Below are 20,619 nucleotides of genomic sequence, written 5' to 3'. Positions count from 1 at the left end.
GAGAGGCTAGGTGTAAGCAGATCTAAATGAGGTGTGAATATTGTTATGCTGTCAAATTGACATTTTTGCTAATATGACATACATTTAGTTATTTGACAAGACACACGTTAAAAGTAATTGTCCACGACAGGTGATGCTGAATGTTGTAATACCATAAAAAGAACTGTCTTTTCTACTTTCCACTGTACTCCGGCATATCTCTTGCAAAGGATATTGAAAGCTTCTGTACCAGTCTTCATTATGCAGTCTAAGCCATAAGCAGCTGTCTGTAGTACGTGGTTCTCTGCTGCTTCTGCTCTTCACTGCATTGATGTCAGCATGAGAGAAGCTCGCAAGGATTTTAGCAAGTTAGTGTATGGCATTACACAGGATAACTGAAGCTTTGAATATGAGTCTTGTCCAAATCGATACAGTAAATCATTTTGAGATATTGAGCATGCATCATCAAGGGTGTGGAACTAATCCACTGACGAGTGAAGAGGTACCTTGGAATGAGGCTGGAATTCTTCAGTGAAGGTCACAGATCCAGCTGTTTGTGAGGTTGGTCACAACATCATGTCCTATTTATCACAATTCCCCTTTGCCAAATTCTTCATTATCATCACTCTGATACAGAGAATGACTATGAAGTTATAGAATACAAGAAGTTTGACAGAGGAATTGTGTCTTTCCATTTTACCTAATTATCACTACTTTATTTTCACATACCTTGTGAGTGTATCGGTAGTAGTGATTCTATGGTCTGCTCTGCAATTTGCTCTAATGTTAACCTTTTGCAGAACTCATCTCATGCTTATTTCCTTTCTTTTCTCTTTGTTCTATTTCTGAGTTTGCAACAATATGATTATCCAATGGCTCGCCTAAACTCCCTCTTATGAATATGTGGAACTGCTAAGTCATGCTTAACCAGGATTTGCAGAATATTTTGTTCACTAACTCGGCAGTGACTAAATATGGCAGAAGAACCCCGAGCTGATGACTGTTTGCACTGCTATAGCTATTTAGCTACGCACAGCTTTTGGTAGTTTGGCAGCACTTCAACCAGCTGGGGTTCAATGAGCCTCTCAGTCCTTTCCTTTTGCTCTCTGTGGTGGCATGTATGAGAGTACTTTTAATTTGCATTGTTTTTCTTTTCCTAAAATTGAAACCTTCCTAGGGAATTGATCACCTTCTGGAATGCAGTTTGGTGACCAAAGCAAACTATTTGAATGCTAGCCCATCATGAAAAAGAGTTTGAAATTAACTCCAGCCTTGCAATGCAAATGCTTGAAGGACACATGGGTAGAAAAACTGATAGATAGATTAATAAAAGAAAATAAAAAGCAAAAAATAAGAAGGAAGAATATTGTTGAATAGTGGAGGTCTGAATATATGAGTTAGTGAAAGTAAACATGTTGATACAGCAAGTAATTAGAAAATGAATCGCTGACCTTAATTGTAGGAGAATTTGAGTACAAGAATTACAGATTTATTGCTTAAATTACATTAGTGAGACCAAGTTGGAATTGTGTGCAAAGGCCTGGTTCACCTGCCAAGTTTGCCAGAGAGGAAATGCACCCAAAGCATGTCAGTCTGATTCCTGGGTGGTGGGTTTGTTGTGAGTTGAGATTAGGTCTGTACTATAGGCTACAGTATGAATAGGCTTGTATAGTACTGAGTTAAAAGAATGAGTGTGCATTTCATTGAATCATAGATTCATAGAGTTCCACAGCATGAAAACAGGACATTCAGCTCAATTTGTCCACACCAACTAAAATGCCCATTTATAATCATTCCATTTGCCTGAACTTGGCCTATATTCTTCTAAACCTCATTTATCTACGTACCTGTCGAAATGTCTTTTGTATCCTCTAATTGTACCTGCCTCTACCACCTCCTCTGGCAATTCAGTTCCATCAACCCATCATCCTCCTATTTAAATCTTTTCCTACTCACATTAAACCTGTGTTTTCTAGTTTTAGTGTCCCCTACCCTTGGAAAAAGACTTTGACTTTCTACTCCCTGTGGGATAACTTCATTCAACTTCACTTGCCCCATGACTGAACTGTTCTCACAACCTGTGCACTCACTTCCTCTCATGTCCTCAATATTTATTGCTTATTTATTCATTATTATTACTATTATTCTTGCTCAATGTTTTATTTTGTATTTGCAGTTTGCTGTCTGTTGCACACTGGTTGTCTACCCTGTTAGCATAGTCTTTCATAGAATCCATGATGGCTTTTGGATTTATTGAGTAGGCTCGCAAGAAAATCAGTCTCGGGGTTGCATATGCTGACATATACAGTACTGTACAAAAGTCTTTGGCACATATTATATAGCTAGGGTACCTAAATACTGTATTCACAATACTGTATTTGTCAATGTGGAGCAGGGAGTGAGTTTGTAAATCTGGTGGGAGTAAAGGATGTTGAGAGAGTGAGGGTGGAGTGCTGTGGGAGGGATGGTAGAGAAGGAGTGCCAGGGGCAGGGGTGAAACCCGGCAGGTTAATTTAATTCCAAACAATTGGTTTGTTGGTCATTATAGAATGTCTCTCTAATCTCTGCCAGGCCCCTAACAATCTCTCCCCTTGCTTCACACAATGTACAGAATGTTTTTAGTGCTTGACAGGGTAAATGTTTAATGTTAATGTTTCCCCTGGCTGGTAGATCTGGAACCAGGAACCATGGTCTCAACATAAGAAGTCAGCCATTCTGGACAGAGCAAAGAAGAAATTTCTTCCCTGGAAGGTAGCAAATATTTAGAATTTTCAACCCAACAGTGTTGAATAGGTTTTGTCACTGGTTATATACAAGATAGAGATCAATTTTTTTTTTAGTATTTTCAGGGAATTAAGCAAAATAGGATTCATGGAAAAATGTCACTGAGGTTGATTTGAAGATTAGAAATAATCATTAAGTGTGCCACTGACACAAAGGGTTGAGTGGCTACTCATATATCTATTTCTTATGGGTAAACTTAATATCAAAAACTTGTTAAGGAAAACCCATGCTTGCACAGAGAATGCATTTAAGCAGATTTTAATGGGGTGTGAACACTGTTGCGCCATCAGATTAACATTTTTATTATTAAGACATGCATCTTACTGTGCCCATCCAAAGAAATTGCCCCCAACAGATGTTGCCGAATGATGTTATTCCATGTACAAGAACATGATCAGACCCACTGTTCTCACCATGTAATCATATTTCAGCAACTTCTGGCAGAATTCCCTGCATAGAAAATAGGAGCACTAATAGATTACTCTGTTTGCCAAGTTTAAGGATAGTGGTGCAATTGTGGCTGTTTTGATGCTGTATCTGCTTTAGAAAAGCTAATTTAGCATGAAACAATTCTTATGGCTTTACTTAACTTTAAGCTCCCTCCAATACTTACACCCATTGATCAAACAATATTGATAAAAACATGCTTCTATAAGTAAATAATAGTAAAGAAAAGATCATGTCCAGGAATTGCTAACAATAATTAAAAGCAAATTATTAATAAGCTGCTTACTTACAGGAGGTACCTAATAAAGTAGCCTCTGAGGGTATTTCTGTATGTTGGTGGTCTTCTGCCACGATAGTCCATCCCCTTCATGTTTTGATATATTGTGCGCTCGGAGATGATCTTCTGCCCACCATTGTTGGAATGAGTGGTTATTTGAGTTACTATCGCCTTCCTGTCAGCTTGAACCAGTTTGGCCATTCTCCTCTGACCTCTCTCATTAACGTTTGGTATTTTCACCCAAAGCACTGCTACTCACTGGTTTTTTTTGCTTTTCATACCATTCTCTGTAAACACTAGAAACTGCTGTGCGTGAAAATCTCTGGAGATCCGCAGTTTTTCAGATACTCAAACCACCCCATCTGGTACCAACAATCATTCCACTTAGATCTTCCCCATTCTGATGTTTGATTTGAACAACTGAACCTCTTAACCATGTCTGCTTGCTTTTATGCTTTGGATTGCTGCCACGTGATTGGCTGACTATACAGTATATTTGCATTAATGAGCAGGTGTACAGTTAGCAAATGAAGTAAACACTGGGTGTATTCAGTTACTTTGAATCTATCTTAGTATTTGTTCATGTAATTTTGTGAATGGGTGCAACTCTACCCTGAAGTGAAATATTGCGAAAATCACACTAACTCACGCATTGAACTTGCTGCGGTAAAAATAGCTTGTATGATACTGGTGAATTACTGATAGGTAAATTCTCCTATAAATGGGGCTCGTATTGATGGGTGGTAAATCCCACAGATTCAAAGATTAGACTTCATGGTTTACCAAATCTAAACAAAACGATCAAGAAATATCTTTACATGTGATCAGTGCAACAAAACAGAGTTACATGATGGAGAACCTATGAAAGCTCTCTTTGAGAAAATCTCCTGTCGAAATCCACTGTGACCCTGTTGCATTTATTGATTTTAAAAATTACCACAGACTGATCAAGCTGGTTAGACCTCAATGGGAATACCCCGTTCATTTTTGTACATGATTTCCTCTCCCCTTTCACTCAAGCCCTTTCTGTTACTCTATTCTGCCCACCACCCATGTAAATGAGTGAAGGAAGGAACAGAATACAGATTAATCAGTCTGGGAGAATGTTGTCTTAATTATTTATGTAATATGGAGGGGCGAATTTTAAAAAGTACATATGCAGGTTTGGTCATTGACAGCATGTGGTTACCCTCCCAATCCCATTCCCGCCCCTTGAATATGGACCCTTTCTTTCCCAGCATCAACTATGGATGAGGCCTGTTTAAATCATCACCTGCCACTTTCAATATCAAAGGTTTTTATTACAGTGTACTGAATATTCACCTCACATAATACCAAAGAGCAGCTCTTTAAGTTCAGCACCTATCAGCATAACTGCTGCCAGAAACAATCCTGTTTTATCACATTTTGCTGGAATACATATGGGTGAAACCTCAGCTGGAGTTCAATGAAATTCCACTCTGAAAAAACTGGTTGAGTAGAAGATGGAGAGTTTGACAGACAGGCGTATTGTTGATCTCAGTTAGTGAACTTACATCTAGAAACTAATACCCTACCACAACTTGGTTTTGAAAGTGAAGGTTATTAGGAACAAGAAATTAACCCAGAGATATATTTGTGAGAAATAGTTGAAGGTCAACTTTTTTTTGGAAGAATTATTGAAAAGCAAAGATGAAGAATCAAAGCTCATGGTGCAGTTAATGGCAACATTTGAAAAGAATAATTTATAAAATGAGTCAAATAAGTCCTTAAATGGCATTAAGCTTCAGTTCTAGAAGGCTATAAGTATTGGGGAGTGAATGATGGGTAGAAGTAAAGAGCTATATGGATTTTCTCTTTGTAAAACCTGAATTTTAACACAGTACAGGAATATTTTATTCACTTGTAAGCTTCTGAATCTCATTCTCGCAACACAAAAAGGAGAAAATTACTGATTGAATTATTACTGTAGCAACAATACATTTTCTGATCCCTTTAATAATGAAGACAATAATAATTTCTTTTGAATTGGTTAGCGACTCTAAATGACATAAAGTTGCAAAGAATAGTTTTGTGGTTTGTGGGATCAGCTTTTAGTCCCAGGTGGGAGGGTTTGACTTATTTATTTTGAGATTCAGCTCGGTAACTGGCCTGTCTACCCCAATGAACCCATGGTGCCCAATTACATCATTGTGACCGATTAACTTACTAACCCGTACATCATTGGAATGCGGGAGGAGACCAGATTACATGGAGTAAACCCAGGTGGTCACGGGGAGAAAATACAAACTCCTCACAGACAGCGGCGTAATTTAACCCAGATCGCTGGCACTAAAATAACATTATGCTAACTGCTACGATACTGTGCCACCCTGGTAGAAAGCAAACAATTGGCTCCAAACAATTCAAATTGAGCTTATTGTTATGTGTATAATGACAGGCACACCAGTACAGATAACACAGAGAACTGTTTGGGGCTGTGAGTGGTGGTGAGCGAGGAAGTGCAGGAGCAGAGTAGCACTTTACAGGTTTGCAAGTTTTTAGTGCCAGGAGGGCACATGACAGTGAAGAGAGAGAAAAACCTGAAAATTCAAAACATGAGTGCAAAGAAAAGACACAGTCCATAATACAAGAGGTGATCTGTTGTGCTTCATTACTGAAATAGGATTAATGTTGTTCAGATCAATTCAAGAACCTGATTGTTGTAGGAGAACAGTTGTCCCTGACCCTGGTAGTGTGGGACATCAGGTTTCTGTACCAACAGAAACGACAGTAGCACCAAGTAAAGTGCCTGACCCAGGCAATAGGGATCCTTGACAATAGCTGCATCTAGAGGCAGTGCCTCCTGTAGATGATGTCAATGTAGGGATGGCTGTGCCCGCGACACATTAGTCTGTGTCCATTATTCTCTGCACTCTCTTGTGTTCTTGTGCATTGGAATTTCCATACGAGGCCATGATGCAATCAGCCAGGATATATTCAACAGTGCAACAGTATAGGCTGCTTTTAGAAAATTTGGCGACATTGTAAATATCCTCAAACTTCTAAAAAAGTGGAGAGATTGGCATGCTTTCTTCAAGATTGCATCTATATGCTGGGCACGGGACAAGTCATCTGCGATTTTAACACCCCAGTTGGACCCTTTTTGACACATTTTTAAAACTTAAATTTCTTGATGTGGGTTCAGGTTATCATCAGCTCTTACTCACACAAACTGATGAAATATCTTGATCTGCAGGAGCTTATTTTCTCAAGTCATAGGTGATTACATGATAACATGATTATGGACAAAAACAAAGACCTTTGAGGCCTCCAATTCAGATACGGCTTTTTCAGTTATAAGCATGAAATGGGACTGAGTAATGACATCAGGGACTCTGGACTTCATTTAAATGAAGCCAGCAAAGCTGGAAGTACAGCAGCTGCTTGACGAGGCAGAGTAATAACAATGATGCTTTCACGTGCACTCCTCCTGGACAATAAAGAATGATTGGGATTTCCTTGGCTCCGACTCCAACATCACTGTCATGAAACAAATGTTACTTCCTCTCAACACCTAAATGAACTCCAACAAACCATCTTTATGGAACTCACTCTCCCACCAAGTCACCAGCTACATGTTACTTCTTCCCCTTCAATTTGGTTTCCCATTGGTTTCATCAAGATGCTGACTGGGGATGTGAAGATGAAACTTAGGAGTGAAATTTAACGATGGTTACCAAACTTTGGTCTAAGTTACTATCAGGACATATGTCTTATTTTAAGTTTTGATCTTCTGAACAAATAACAACACACAAGCAAATTCCATCAGCACAGTCTGATGGATAATAATTGACATTATAATAAATATTTATTTTTAAATCACCACAGGTGTCTGGTATGAAAAGACTACGGAGAACTACCTCTAATTTTGCTAGAGGGGATCTCTGGTTTAAATGGCTCATGATAACAATGTAATGATATTTTTCTCAGTACATTTCAATTTTTAGACACAAGAGATTCTGCATATCCTGGAAAACTTGAGCAACGCACACAAAATGTTGGAGGAACTCAGCAAATCAGGCAGTATCTATGGAAGGAATAAACAGTCAACACTTTGGGCCAAGACTCTTCATCAGGACTAGAAAAGAAGGTGGAAGAAGCCAAAATAAGGTGGTGGGGGAATGAAGAAAGAAGATAGGAGGGGGTAGGTGAAGAGATAAAGGGCTGAAAAATAAGGAATCTGATGAGAGCGAACAGTCTTTCTGTCATCCATCTCTGGAGACAGATAATCCACTGACATCATTTACAAACCTACAGACTCCCACAGCTATTTTGACTATACCTCTTCTCACCCTGTCATTTGTAAAAATTCTATTCCCTTCTCTCACTTTCTGTGTTTCAGCTGCATTTGTTCTCAGCATGAGGCTTTCCATTCTGTTACATCTGAGATGTCCTCTTTTATCAAAGAGCGAGGTTTCCCTCCTACCAACATCTACACTGCTCTCTTCCACATCTTCCCCATTTCCTGCAAATCTGCCTTCACTACATCTTCCCACTATCATAAAAGAAAATCAAAATCAGAATCATGTTTTGATAGGGCTCCCCTTGTCCTTACCAACCATCCCATGATTCCCTGTATCCAACACGTCACTGTCTATAACCTCCACCATCTCTAAAGGGATCCTACCACTAAGCACATCTTCCCCCACCTCCACTCTGCTCCCCCCCCCCCCCACATTTTCCATAGGGATCTCTGCATGATTCCCTTGTCCATTCACCTCTCTCCATAAGATTGCCCTCCTGGCATTAAAAACTTGCAAACATGTAAAGTGCTATTCTGCTCCTGCACCTTCTCGCTCACCACCATTCACAGCCCCAAACATTTCTTCCAGGTGAAGCGATATTCTTGCAGACTATTCTACATCAGTGAGATTGGGGGACCATCTTTTCAAGTGCCCTGTCCACTGCAAAAGGGAAGATTTCCCAATGGCTACCCATTTCAATTTCACTTCCCATTCCCATTCTGACATGTCTGTCCATGGCCTCCTCTCCTGCCATGACGAGGCCAAACTCAGGTTGGAGGAGCAGCACCTCATATTCCATCTGGATAGCCTCCAGCCTAATGGCGTTAACATTGATCTCTCCAACATCTGATATTTTCACCCTCTCCCTTTTTCTATCTCCCATTCCTCATTTTGGTTACCCTCACACACCTCCTCTCCTCACCAATCCCAAGATACTCTAGTAATGTGAAAGTATGTGTACATGGGAACAAAGACTACCACCTGAAATGGCATCAGCTCAAAACATCGACTGTTTGTTCCTTACCATAAATGCTGCCCAACTTCCTGAGTTCCTCTGTTATTTTGTATGTGTTGCTCAAGATTTTCAGTGCCTGCAAAATCTCATGTGTTTATGATCACCATTCAGCTTGTACTCCTTCCCTTCTCCTCTCTTTCTTATTCTGGCTTCTGCCCTCTTCCTTTCCAGTCCTGATGTGGGGTCCCAGTCATTCCCCTCTGTTCATTCCCCTCCATAGATGCTGCCTGACTCGCTGAGTTCCTCCGGCATTTTATGCATGTTGCTCAAGATTTTCAGTATCTGCAGAATTTCTTCTGTTTATGTTGTTATTTCCCCATTAAATAGTTCTATAATTTGCTGAAAGAGTTAAATTATGACAAAAGTTCATAAACTAAAGAAGTACTTCTTTGAGTATAGAAGTAAAAGGGTGTCTAATTGGAGTACTCTATAATTAAAGATGAAAAGATCAGTTACAAAGAGAGAGAAATAATTTCCTCTTGTGGAAGAATCTAAATCAGCTATCACATTCCCAAAAATAGCAATAGCTCAGTGCAAGGATAACATCTGAAAATACAATGTCATTAGACGTCTGGATTATTTTCCCAAAAAGCTGTTGAGGCTAGGTTAATTGAAATATTCAAAACTGAGAATAACAGATTTATCACTTTAACCAACACTTCCTTGTCTATCAATGATGGCCATTCAAGGTTCAAATCAGAGGCCAGTGTACACAATATTGGAGTCACACCAAAATTACTGAATGAAATACAATTTCTTCATTATGAATAAATTTGTTCCCTTTCAGAATAAAATGCCTGTCAAAAGCTGTTGAGGTTACTTCAATTAAAATTTCAGAACCATGACTGATTTTTATTTTTTTTAAAAACGATTAAGTAGGGATGTTTGAACAAAGGTAAAAAGTGTACATGCTCTAAATAAACTCACTGTCAGCAAGACCAAGGAGCTGATTTTTTACTTTAGGAGGAGGAATCCAGATGTCCATGAGCCAGTCCTCAAAAGGGGGCCAGAGGTGGAAAGGGTCAACAACTTTAGATTCCTCAGTATTAACATTTTAGAGGATGTCTTCTGCACCCAGCATGTAAATGCAATTACAAAGAGAGCACGACAGCGCCTCTACTTCCTTAGGAATTTGCAAAGATCCAGCAAGATGTCTAAAACTTTGATAAACTTTTATAGATGTGTGGTGTAGAATATATTGACTGACTGCATCACAGCCTGGTATGGAAACACCAATGCCCTTGAATGGAAAGTCCTACAAAAGTAGTAGATACAACTCAGTCCATCACTGATAAAGTCCTCCACCACTGAGCACATCTACATGGAGTGTTGTCACAGGAAAGCAGCATCCATCATCAGGGACCCCTCACCATCCAGGTCTTGCTCTCTTTTTACTACTGCCATCAGGCAGAAGGTACAGGAGCCTTGGGAAATCACACCACCAGTTTCAGAAATAGTCTTATCCCTCAAACATCAGTCACTTGAACCAAAGAGGATAACTTCACTTGCCCCATCACTGAACTGTTCCCATAACCTATGGACTCACTTTGAAGGATTCTTCATCTCATGTCCTCAGTATTTATTGTTTACTTATTATTTTATTTCTTTTTGTATTTGTGCAGTTCATTGTCTGTTGCACACTGGTTGTACACCCAGTTGATGGGGTCTTTCATTGATTCTATTATGATTATTGGATTTATTGAGCATGCCCACAAGAAAATGAATCTCAGGGTTGTATATAGTGACATAAATGCAATTTGATACTAAATTTGCTTTGAATTTTTAATGGCAGAATAAGCTTAAGAAGTTGTATATCCTACCCCTGTTCCTTTGATCCTATGCTGTAATATATTCAATACAAAAATATGTGCTAAAATATTTTATGTGAACATTTCTTCAGTCTCAATGCAGCTCAAAGGCCAATAATATCTCCATTTATATTATTTGAATTCTAAATACTGGCAGAACCAGTCTATGGAAAATTGACAAGGACCTCTAGGCTGAAGTATATCTGACCATCTCTCTGAGCACTAGCAGTAAGAAGCATGACAAAACCCTACTGAAGCATGCAAAAGAAAACTGAAAAGAAATAAATTTTGAATATTGACTGTCTAGGCTCTGCAATTTAGATGCTATGCTTTGCAGTCTCTGAGTGTAGATCTATGGTTAAGTGGAGTGACTCTGAGAAGTGAATACAAAAAACAGATAGAAATGAAATCACCAGAAATCATAAGTGGGCTAACACTATTCATGAGTGACCTGAAGGAACAGACGAGGGGTGATTGATAAGTTCATGGCCTAAGGTAGAAGGACTCAATTTTAGAAAACCTAGCACATTTACTTTTCAACATAGTCCCCTCCTGCATTTACACACTTAGTCCAGCGGTCATGGAGCATACGGATCTTTGACTTCCAGAAAGTGTCCACAGCAGCAGTGATTGATAAGTTTGTGTCCTAAGATAGAAGAAGATGAGTTATTAACTTTCTGCATAACCACTCAAAGAGCTGAGCTGTATGAGCATGGAAAGAAAGCTGTATCACTTTCTACCTTAGGCCACGAACTTATCAATCACCCCTGCTGTGGACACTTTCTGGAGGTCCAAGATCCGTATGCTCCACAACTGCTGGACTAAGTGTGTAAATTTAGGAGGGGACTATGCTGAAAAATAAATGAGCTAGGTTTTCTAAAATTGACTCCTTCTACCTTAGGCCACGAACTTATCAATCACCTCTCATAGGTAATACAGTGTGATCATTGTAACTGATAGGTAGCAATGTAAAAGAGGTAAGTAGCTTTCATTATATATCCGGAGTAATTAAACAATTGTGAAGTTGCATTTTAAAGTAGATGTACATAATGTACTGAAACAGCTAATTATGAAAATTCCTGGTTTGCAATACACTAGTATTTGCAGAGCATATAAACATGAAGCATAATGCCATTAGTTTCAAGGTAATTATGGAAAAGGATAGGTCTGCTCCTTGCTTTGAGATTCCAAATTGGAGAAAGGCCAATTTTGATGGTATCAGAAAGGATCTCGCAAGTGTGGATTGGGACAGGTTGTTTTCTGGCAAAGGTGAACTTGATAATTTTGAGATTACAGAGTCTGTATGTTCCTGTCAGAATAAAAGACAAGGAAATCAGATCTAAGGAACCTTGGTTTTTGAGAGATATTGAGGCCCTGGTTAAGAAAAAGAAGGAGGTGCATAGCAGGTGTAGGCAGGTAGGAACTAATCAGGCACTTGAAGGGTATAAGAAATGCAAGAGAACGCTTAAGGAAATCAGGAGGGCTAAAAGGCACGAGGTTGCTCTAGCATACAAGGTGAACGAGAATCCTTAGGGACTCTACAGATATATTATGAGCAAAAGGATAGTAAGGGACTAAATTAGTCCTCTGGAAGATCAGAGTGGTATTCTATGTGTGGAGCCAAAAGAGATGGGGGAGATCTTAAATGGATTTTTTTTGCATTTGTATTTACTCAGGAGGGGGACAGTGAGTCTATTGAAGTGACGCAAAACAGCAGCAAGGTCATGGACCCTATACAGGTTACAGAGGAAGGGGTGTTTGCTGTCATGAGGCAAGTTAGGGTGCATACACTCTCAGAGCAGACAAGATGCTCACTCAGACTCAGACGCTAATGCAGAAGTTGCAGGACCCTAGCAGAGATATTTAAAACATCCTTACCCACAGGTGAGGTGCCAGGGGATTGGAGGATAGAGAAAGCCAGGAAAATATAGGCTGGTGAGCCTGACATCTGTAGTGGGAAAGTTATTGGAAGGCATTCTGAGGTACTGGATAGACTTGATAGACGGGATGATTAGGGATAATCAACATAACTTTTTGTGTGGTAGGTCGTGAGCTTTTCAAGGAAGTTACCAGGAAGGTTGATGAAGCCCAGGCAGTAGATGTTGTCCACATGGACTTTAGCAAGGCCTTTGACAAGGTTCCGCATGGGAGATTGGTCAAGAAGGTTCAGTTGCTTGGCATTCAAGATGAGGTCATAAATGGAATTAAATATTGGCTCTACAGAAGAAGCCAGAGAGGGATAGTAGAAGGTTGCCTATCTGACTGGAGGCCTGTGACTAAAGGTGTGCTGCAGAAAGTGGTGCTGGGTCTGTTGGTTTTTGTCATCTGCATCAATGATCTGGATGGTAACGTGGTAGACTGGATCAGCAAGGATTGGGGGTGTAGTGGACAGTGAAGGATACTGTCAGAGCTAGCAGCGGGATCTGGACCAGCTGGACCAGGCTGAAAAATGGCAGATGAAATTTAATACAGACGAGTGTGAGGTGGTGCCACTTTGAGAAGACCAGTCAGTGTAGGTCTTACACTGTAAATGGTAGGGCACTGAGAAATGCATTAGGACAGAGGGATCTGGGAACACGGATCCAATTTCCTTGATAGTTGTGTCACAGGTAGATACGGTGATAATGAAAGTTTTTGGCACAATAGCCTTCATAAATCAATGTAATGTGTGCTGGAATTGGGATGTTATATTGAAATTGTGTAAGACGTTGGTGAGACCTCATTTGGAGTATTGTGAGCAGATTTGGTCACCTACTTACAGGAGAGATGGCAATAGGGTTGAAAGAGTACAGTGAAAATTTACAAGGATTTTGCCAGGACTTGAGGACCTCCTGAGTTACAGGTAAAGGTTGAATAGGTTAGGATTTTATTCACTAGAACATAGAAGATTGAGAGGAGGTTTGATAGCGGTATACAAAATTATGAGGGTTATAAATAGGGTAAATGCAAGCAGACCTTTTCTATTGAGTTTGGGTGAGAGTACAACTAGATGGGTTAAGGATGAAAGCTGAAATGTTTACGGGGAATATGAAGGGGATATTTTTCACTCAGGGGATGGTGAGATTGTGAAATGAGCTGCCAGTGCAAGTGGTGAATGTGGGTTTGAATTCAACATTTAAGAGAAATTTGGATATGTACATTGATAGGAGGGCTATGGTCCAGGTGCAAGTTATTGGTTCTAGGCAGATTAATGGGTCAGCATGGAACAGATGGGCTGAAGAGCCTGTTGCTGTACTGTGGTGCTCTAGGGCTCTATGAATATTAACCATGAGTATCTGTCAGTTAGAGCTGCTTTCTTTAGAGATCATCTTGCATCAGTCATGTCAAGCTCTTGTCAGCATTTTATTAGGGTTTACAGTGTAGAATTTATTCTTGTTCATTTTCAGATCAATGACTGTCAGCTGTGCAATTCTACCCAGAGCTCCAGGCAACCTTCCGAACGCTCCATTCTGGTGATGGCACAAGATCAAGATGGGCACAAACAACAAGACAGGTAGAGTGAATGTATAATAATACTTCAAAAATTATTAATGACAAATAAGTAACAACTGGCTACAAGTGAATCTTTTTATGGTACAACAGACTAAGAATTAAAAATTACCAAAAGAAATATAACTGTTGAAGAATCTTGATATTATAAACAAAGTACACTACGTGACAAACTTATTTTAGCTGATAAAATAAATTTAGGTTGATATAGAGACCTCTCCTGATATAGCCCAAATTTTAGAGAAATATAATAAATGAATTGCATGATATAGAAATGTTAGTTGTTCACAATCGATCACAAGAGAGAATCAACAGGTAAATAATTCTTGTTGATAAAGAAATGCCAACCAATAAATAGATTATAACAAAAATATCTGTAATATATGTTAATAGATTAAATAACAAACAACAAAAGAATAATAACCAAAGTAAATTACTAAAAAAAACACTGGTCCATACAGTCTGTCCTACACCAAAATTTATCAAATATTAACCCTTGGTAATATATTTACTCTCTGCTCCACCCAAATTGTGTGGTTGCCTGAAAACAAACCAACATGTAAAATTTCAGATCAAAAACAAGAGGAAATCTGCAGATGCTGGAAATCCGAGCAACACACACAAAATGCTGGCCAAGCAACATCTGGGAAAAGAGTATAGTTGACATTTTGGGCTGATACCCTTCAGCAGGGCACTGATTCTTGGGTCCAAATCAATGTTTTTTTGGAGAGAGGAGGTGCAGTCTAGAAAATTGCTCTTCAAAACGCACCCTCCCACCATCATTATCACCAGCTGATTGAAACTAGTGCAGGAGAACATCTTGCAGCTGATAACTCCTTGGAACACCAAATGTTGATAAGTTATCTCCAGCCAGATGAGGCCCATGCTTGAAAGGAAGAACCAAATTATCTTCCATTCCTTGAGCAATGATTATTCACATTTGATCCAAAGTCCCCTTATTTTCTTGGAACAGAAATATCTAACCCAAATCTGGATTTGCATTATTACCATATTTAGGATTAAAAGAACATGCAGCAGAAAACAGGATCTCATGTATATATCAGCATAACCCTTTAATCCATTCTGCATCATATGCTTGTTTAGCCTTTCCTTATATTCACCTATTCTATCTGCCAAACTACCCTCTACAGTAATACTCTCCTTAGATAATACTTTCTCACCACTCTTTGGGTAAAGTGGTTTCTCCTGAATTTCCTAACTTTTTTTTGATGACTGTATTATGTTGATGTCTTCTGGTTCTTCTCCTCCCACACATGGAAACATCTTTGGATATCCACTCGGTGTACTCATTTTCCACATTTTAAATTAATCTCCAATAGGAGATTAATCTCCAATCTCAACCTTCCCAAGACAAAAGAGACCAGGTGTTTTCATTCTTTCCCAATATTTTGCCAATGCATTTGTGGTATCACCTCTCCAATGCTTCTACATCCTTTCAGTAATATGGTGACTTGAATCAAATACACTATATCTGATCTAACCAACATCCAATACAAATTTGAATTAATTAATTCTTATTAGTTCTATCCTTAGAAATAAATCTTTCTCCCTTCTTTTTATTACAAGCTAGCTGTCCCAGGACACACTTTTAACAATTGACATATTGGTTCCTCAAGTTCCCTTTTACTCCTCTATTCCACCCAGACTTGAGGTCTCCAAGTTATCTTCCTTTTCTTCTTACCAAGAAGTATTAACTTGCATTTATTAGCATTGAACTTCATTTGCAATTATTTTCCTCTTCTTGTTAATGCCCTCTTATTACTTTGTTGTGTGCCTCTCCAGAATTGACTATTTCACAGCACCAGCCCATCAACAACCCATCCTAATTTTCAAATTTAGAAATCATGTTTCTAATTCCAAAGTGTAAACCTTTAATGTAATTTTTGAACAGCACCGGTCTGAGCACAAATCCTTGAATGCCTTTCTTTACTTCCTCTTTCTGCTTTATTCTTGAAGCTAGCTAGCATTTTATTCTATTCCTTTTCCCTGACCCTGAATCATCTGACCTTCGTTAGTATTATGTAGCATCTTATCAATAACATTTTGAAAATTGACATGTATTACACATATTCTTTTATCATTGTCAATTCGCTCTGTTACCTACTCAGATAATTCAATAATGCTGGTCAAGAGTGATTAGTCCTTTTGAAACAGCTAATAATTTTTCATTATATTTTTTGTTCTTCCATTCCCTTCTTTAATTCAACCATCAATATTAAAGCGATTGATCTGTAATTCCCTGATTTATCCTATTCATAGGCATCCTAAACATAGGCATACATTTTAACCAGTCTCCTGGCTTAATACCTTTGGTAACAAACTGTTAAAGATGCCCAGTAATATATCTGCATCTATTCCATGCATTCTTTCAAAATGCATTCATGTAATTCATCTGAAACATAATCTTTATCCTATTTGAGTTTATGTTTTGTTTCAAATGTACATATCTCATTGGTCATATCTCAAGCTAATCAATAGTATATTTACAGTAGCTAGATAAATTACATGAACTAACGGCATTGCAACAAATCCTCATTCCAGCTTTTATTCTTTATTTACTTGGAATACTACGATTTTAGAAATGAGTTTAAAAATATTTGGTAGTCATTGAATCGTACAATATGGAAACAGGCCTTACAGCCTAAGGTGAGCAAGATTCCCATCGAAGCAAGACAATTTGTCTGCATTTTACCATAATCCTAAACCTTTACTATCATATATCTGTGCAAGTGTCTTTTAATAATAGTTAATGTAGCTACCCCAACCTCTTCCTCTTACATTTGTTTTCCCAAATCATTTCCTTGAGGAAATAAATTTTTAAAATCTAAAATATGACAATTTTTTCTGAAAATGGGTCTCATGTGCATGAGCCTGACAGCTCACTCATAGAGATGATACAACCCTCGTGCCGTGTCTTCTTATATCCTCATGAGTCAGGTGGGCACCTTCATGAGAGATTTGCAATGGTCTGCCTGATTCTTACCTTTCTCACACACTGTAATGTAGGAGGTACATTTTGCCACTGTTTAAGCCTCAAATTGCTGATGCATCTCAACTACAGCTCAGAATGGCATCTTAATGTGCTACTGGGCTTAGATGACATGAGTTTCATCCATCTATCTCTAAAAGAGTTAAATGTCCAGGGAACTATGAATACTTATGCTTATATACACTGATGCTTATATACCTGTGGGCCTCCCATCTCTCTCTTGAATAGACCAACAGAGCTACATTCTGTGGCATGAAGCAAGGCAGAGAATTATTATTGTATCATCCAGTGTTGCTCTATGCTGTATCCCTGAATATAGATGTTTTCATTTGAGTTGATGATTTGGAGCTCCCTCAAGACCACTTCTAGGGAGTCAGCTGTGCCTGCTATTCTTTCTACATTATGAGCTCCCATAAATATCTGTTAATCTCTGTACATACTCCCGTGTTGCATGTAATTGTGTTTTCTATGTCACACATTTATTGCAAAAATACTTCTGATTCAAAGCTTGCAGAGAGATTTAGGCCAATTAGAAGAGTGGGCTGAAAGATGGCAGATGGAGTTTAATGATGATAAGTATGAGGTGCTACATTTTGGTAGGAATAATCAAAATAGGACATACATGGTAAATGGTAGGGCATTGAAGAATGCAGTAGAACAGAGTGATCTAGGAATAATGGTGCATATTTCCCTGAAGGTGGAATCTCATGTGGATAGGGTGGTGAAGAAAGCTTTTGTTATGTTGGCCTTTATAAATCATATAGGAGTTGGGATGTAATGTTAAATTGTACAAGGCATTGGTGAGGCCAAATTTGGAGTATTGTGTACAGTTCTGGCCACCAAATTATAGGAAAAATGTCAACAAAATAGAGAGAGTACAGAGGAGATTTACTAGAATGTTACCTGGGTTTCAGCACCTAAGTTTCAGAGAAAGGTTGAACAAGTTAGGTCTTTATTCTTTGGAGCATAGAAGGTTGAGGGGGGACTTGATAGAGGTATTTAAAATTATGAGGGGGATAGATAGTGTTGACCTTGATAGGCTTTTTCCATTGAGAGTGGGGAGATTCAAACAAGAGGACATGAGTTGAGAGTTAGGGGACAAAAGTGTAGGGGTAACACAAGGGGGAATTTCTTTACTCAAAGTGGTAGCTGTGTGGAACGAGCTTCCAGTAGAAGTGGTAGAGGTAGGTTCGATATTGTCATTTAAAGTAAAATTGGATAGGTATATGGACAGGAAAGGAATAGAGGGTTATGGGCTGAGTGCAGGTCGGTGGGACTAGGTGAGAGTAAGCATTCCGCACAGACTAGAAGGGCCAAGATAGTCTGTTTCCATGCTGTAATTGTTATATGGTTATATCTACCAGTTTATTATCAACCCTTTTCTAATGATCCACCTTTGATTCCACAATCAATCAATGCTTGTGGACTTCAGGAAGGGAAAGTCAGGAGAACACACACCATTCCTCATTGAGGGGTCAGCAGTGAAAAGGGTGAGAAGCTTCAAGCTCCTGGATATCAACATCTCTGAAGATCTATCCTGATTCCAACATATTGATGCAATTGCAAATTAAGCAAATTTGCAAGTGCTAATTTCTACAGATGTACCATGGAGCACATCTTAACTGGTTGCATTACCTTCTGGTTTGGAGGTGCCAATGCACAGGATTGGAAAAAGCTGCAGAGGGTTGTAAACTCAAATGAGCTCCATCATGGGAACCAGCCTTCCCACCACTGAGAACATCATCAAAATGTGATGCCTTAAGAAGGCAGCACCCATTATTAAAGACCCTCACCACCCAGAACATGCCCTTTTCTCATTACTACCATCAGGGAGGAGTTAAAGCAGCCTGAAGAATCACACTCAATGTTAAGGAACTGCTTCTTCCCCTCTACCATCAAATTTCTGAAAGGTCCAGTGAGGTAGTATTCATGAGTTCAATGTCCATTTATAAATCTGACAGCGGAGAAGGAAAAGCTATTCCTGAATCATTGAGTGTGTGCCTTCAGGCTTCTGTACCTCATTCCTGATGGTAGAAATGAGAAAAGGGCATGTCGTAGGTGATGAGTGTCCTTAATGATATATGCCATCTTCTTGAGGCATTGCTCCTTGAAGATGTTCTAGATGCTGAGGAGGCTTATGCTCATGATGGAGATGATTGAATTTATAACTTTCTGCAGCTTCTTTCATCTTGTTCAGTGGCCCCTCCATACCAGACAGTAATGCAGCCAGTTAGAATGCTCTCCATGGTACTTCTGTAGAAATTTGCAGATGTCTTTGGTGACGTTCCTAATCTCAAATTCCTAATGAAATAAAGCCAATTTCTTTGAAATTATATCGATATGTTGGGCCCAGGATAGATCCTCAGAGATGCTGACACCCAGGAACTTGAAATTACTCACCCTTTCCACTTCTGATCTCTTGATAAAGACTGGTGTGTGTTCCCTCATCTTACCCTTTCTGGGGTCCACAATCAATTCTTTGGTCTTACTGACATTGAGAGCAAGGTTGTTGCTGTGACACCACTCAACCAGCTGATCTATTTTACTCCTGTACGTCTTCTTGTCACCATCTGAAATTCTGTCAATAATAGTTATGTCATCACCAAGTTTATAGATGGTACTTGAGCCATACCCATCCACACAGTTCTTTGACCTTCGTCCATGGGATCGACCTCCTTCTCCCATGATCCCCTTTCTAGTAAACTGCTGTAATTCTGACACTTAAGTAGTCAGAAGACAAAAACTGTCACCTATTGTCAATATACCTGGTGATTGACTCCCAGGCCGCTCTGTAGTTCAATCAGAAAGTTCTTAATCTTAGAATCACCGTATCTAATCTTCTGACCCATGTATCATAAAAATGGCATTAAATTAACAAATTAATTATAGAAAGTTGGTACTTTGTAACTGAAGCTTCCAAAGAAGATCTATAGTATTTCAGGTTCCTTTTGATAACTGATTAGTCAACTTGACTCATTAGTGAAACTTGGACATGGTAAACAGGAATTTGCCATTCTATTGTCATTAACACAGTAATGCAGTGATGGGTTATTGATGGTGCAATTCCAGGATGTTGATTCTGGTTAGATGCATATCACCATACCATATTGTTCTTGGTTCTGACTACCTGGATTTAAACTCTCCACATTTAACTTCATTTTGGTAATTAGGCATAATGATCCACCATTATAATAAGGAGAAGTTGAGGGACCTAGGGTTTTTCTCTTTGGAGCAAAGGATGTTGAGAGGTACCTTGATACAAGAGTACAAGATATTAAGAGGCATTAATTGAATGGACAACCAAAGTCTTTTTCCCAAGGTGAAAATGATCAGTACAAAGGGACATAATTTTATGGTGATTGGTGATTGGGGAGGGGTGGGGGGGGCAAGTCGGAAATAAGATTTTTTTAAACAGAGAGTAGTGGGTGCAGAGAAAACGTTGCCGGGGTGGTGGTAGATGCAGAAACTGTACATTAGAGACTTTAAGAAACTCTTAGATATGGATGGTAGGTAGATGGAGGGACAGGTTAGCCCAAGTCTCCGAG

At 39.0% G+C, this 20,619-nt stretch overlaps 1 protein-coding gene across 6 annotated transcripts in view; it reads left to right on the top strand.

Annotated features, from left to right (window-relative positions):
- Window positions 1-20,619, top strand: part of frmpd3 (FERM and PDZ domain containing 3) — a 465,297-nt gene that overhangs the window by 267,643 nt on the left and 177,035 nt on the right. For 5 of the 6 annotated variants that reach the window (XM_073058178.1, XM_073058175.1, XM_073058177.1 and 2 more), the window contains exon 2: window positions 13,962-14,068. In XM_073058178.1, the coding sequence (XP_072914279.1) occupies window positions 14,031-14,068 (38 nt within the window). In that variant the 5' untranslated portion in view covers window positions 13,962-14,030. Of the gene's footprint in view, window positions 1-416; window positions 541-13,961; window positions 14,069-20,619 lie in introns of those variants that run through there. The other variant, XM_073058179.1, reaches the window with a different exon arrangement.

This window comes from Hemitrygon akajei, chromosome 10 (genome assembly GCF_048418815.1).
Source record: "Hemitrygon akajei chromosome 10, sHemAka1.3, whole genome shotgun sequence".
In the NCBI taxonomy this organism is placed as follows: domain Eukaryota; kingdom Metazoa; phylum Chordata; class Chondrichthyes; order Myliobatiformes; family Dasyatidae; genus Hemitrygon; species Hemitrygon akajei.
Note: the sequence above shows the minus strand (reverse complement) of the source record. Positions and strands in the feature narration are given on the sequence as shown.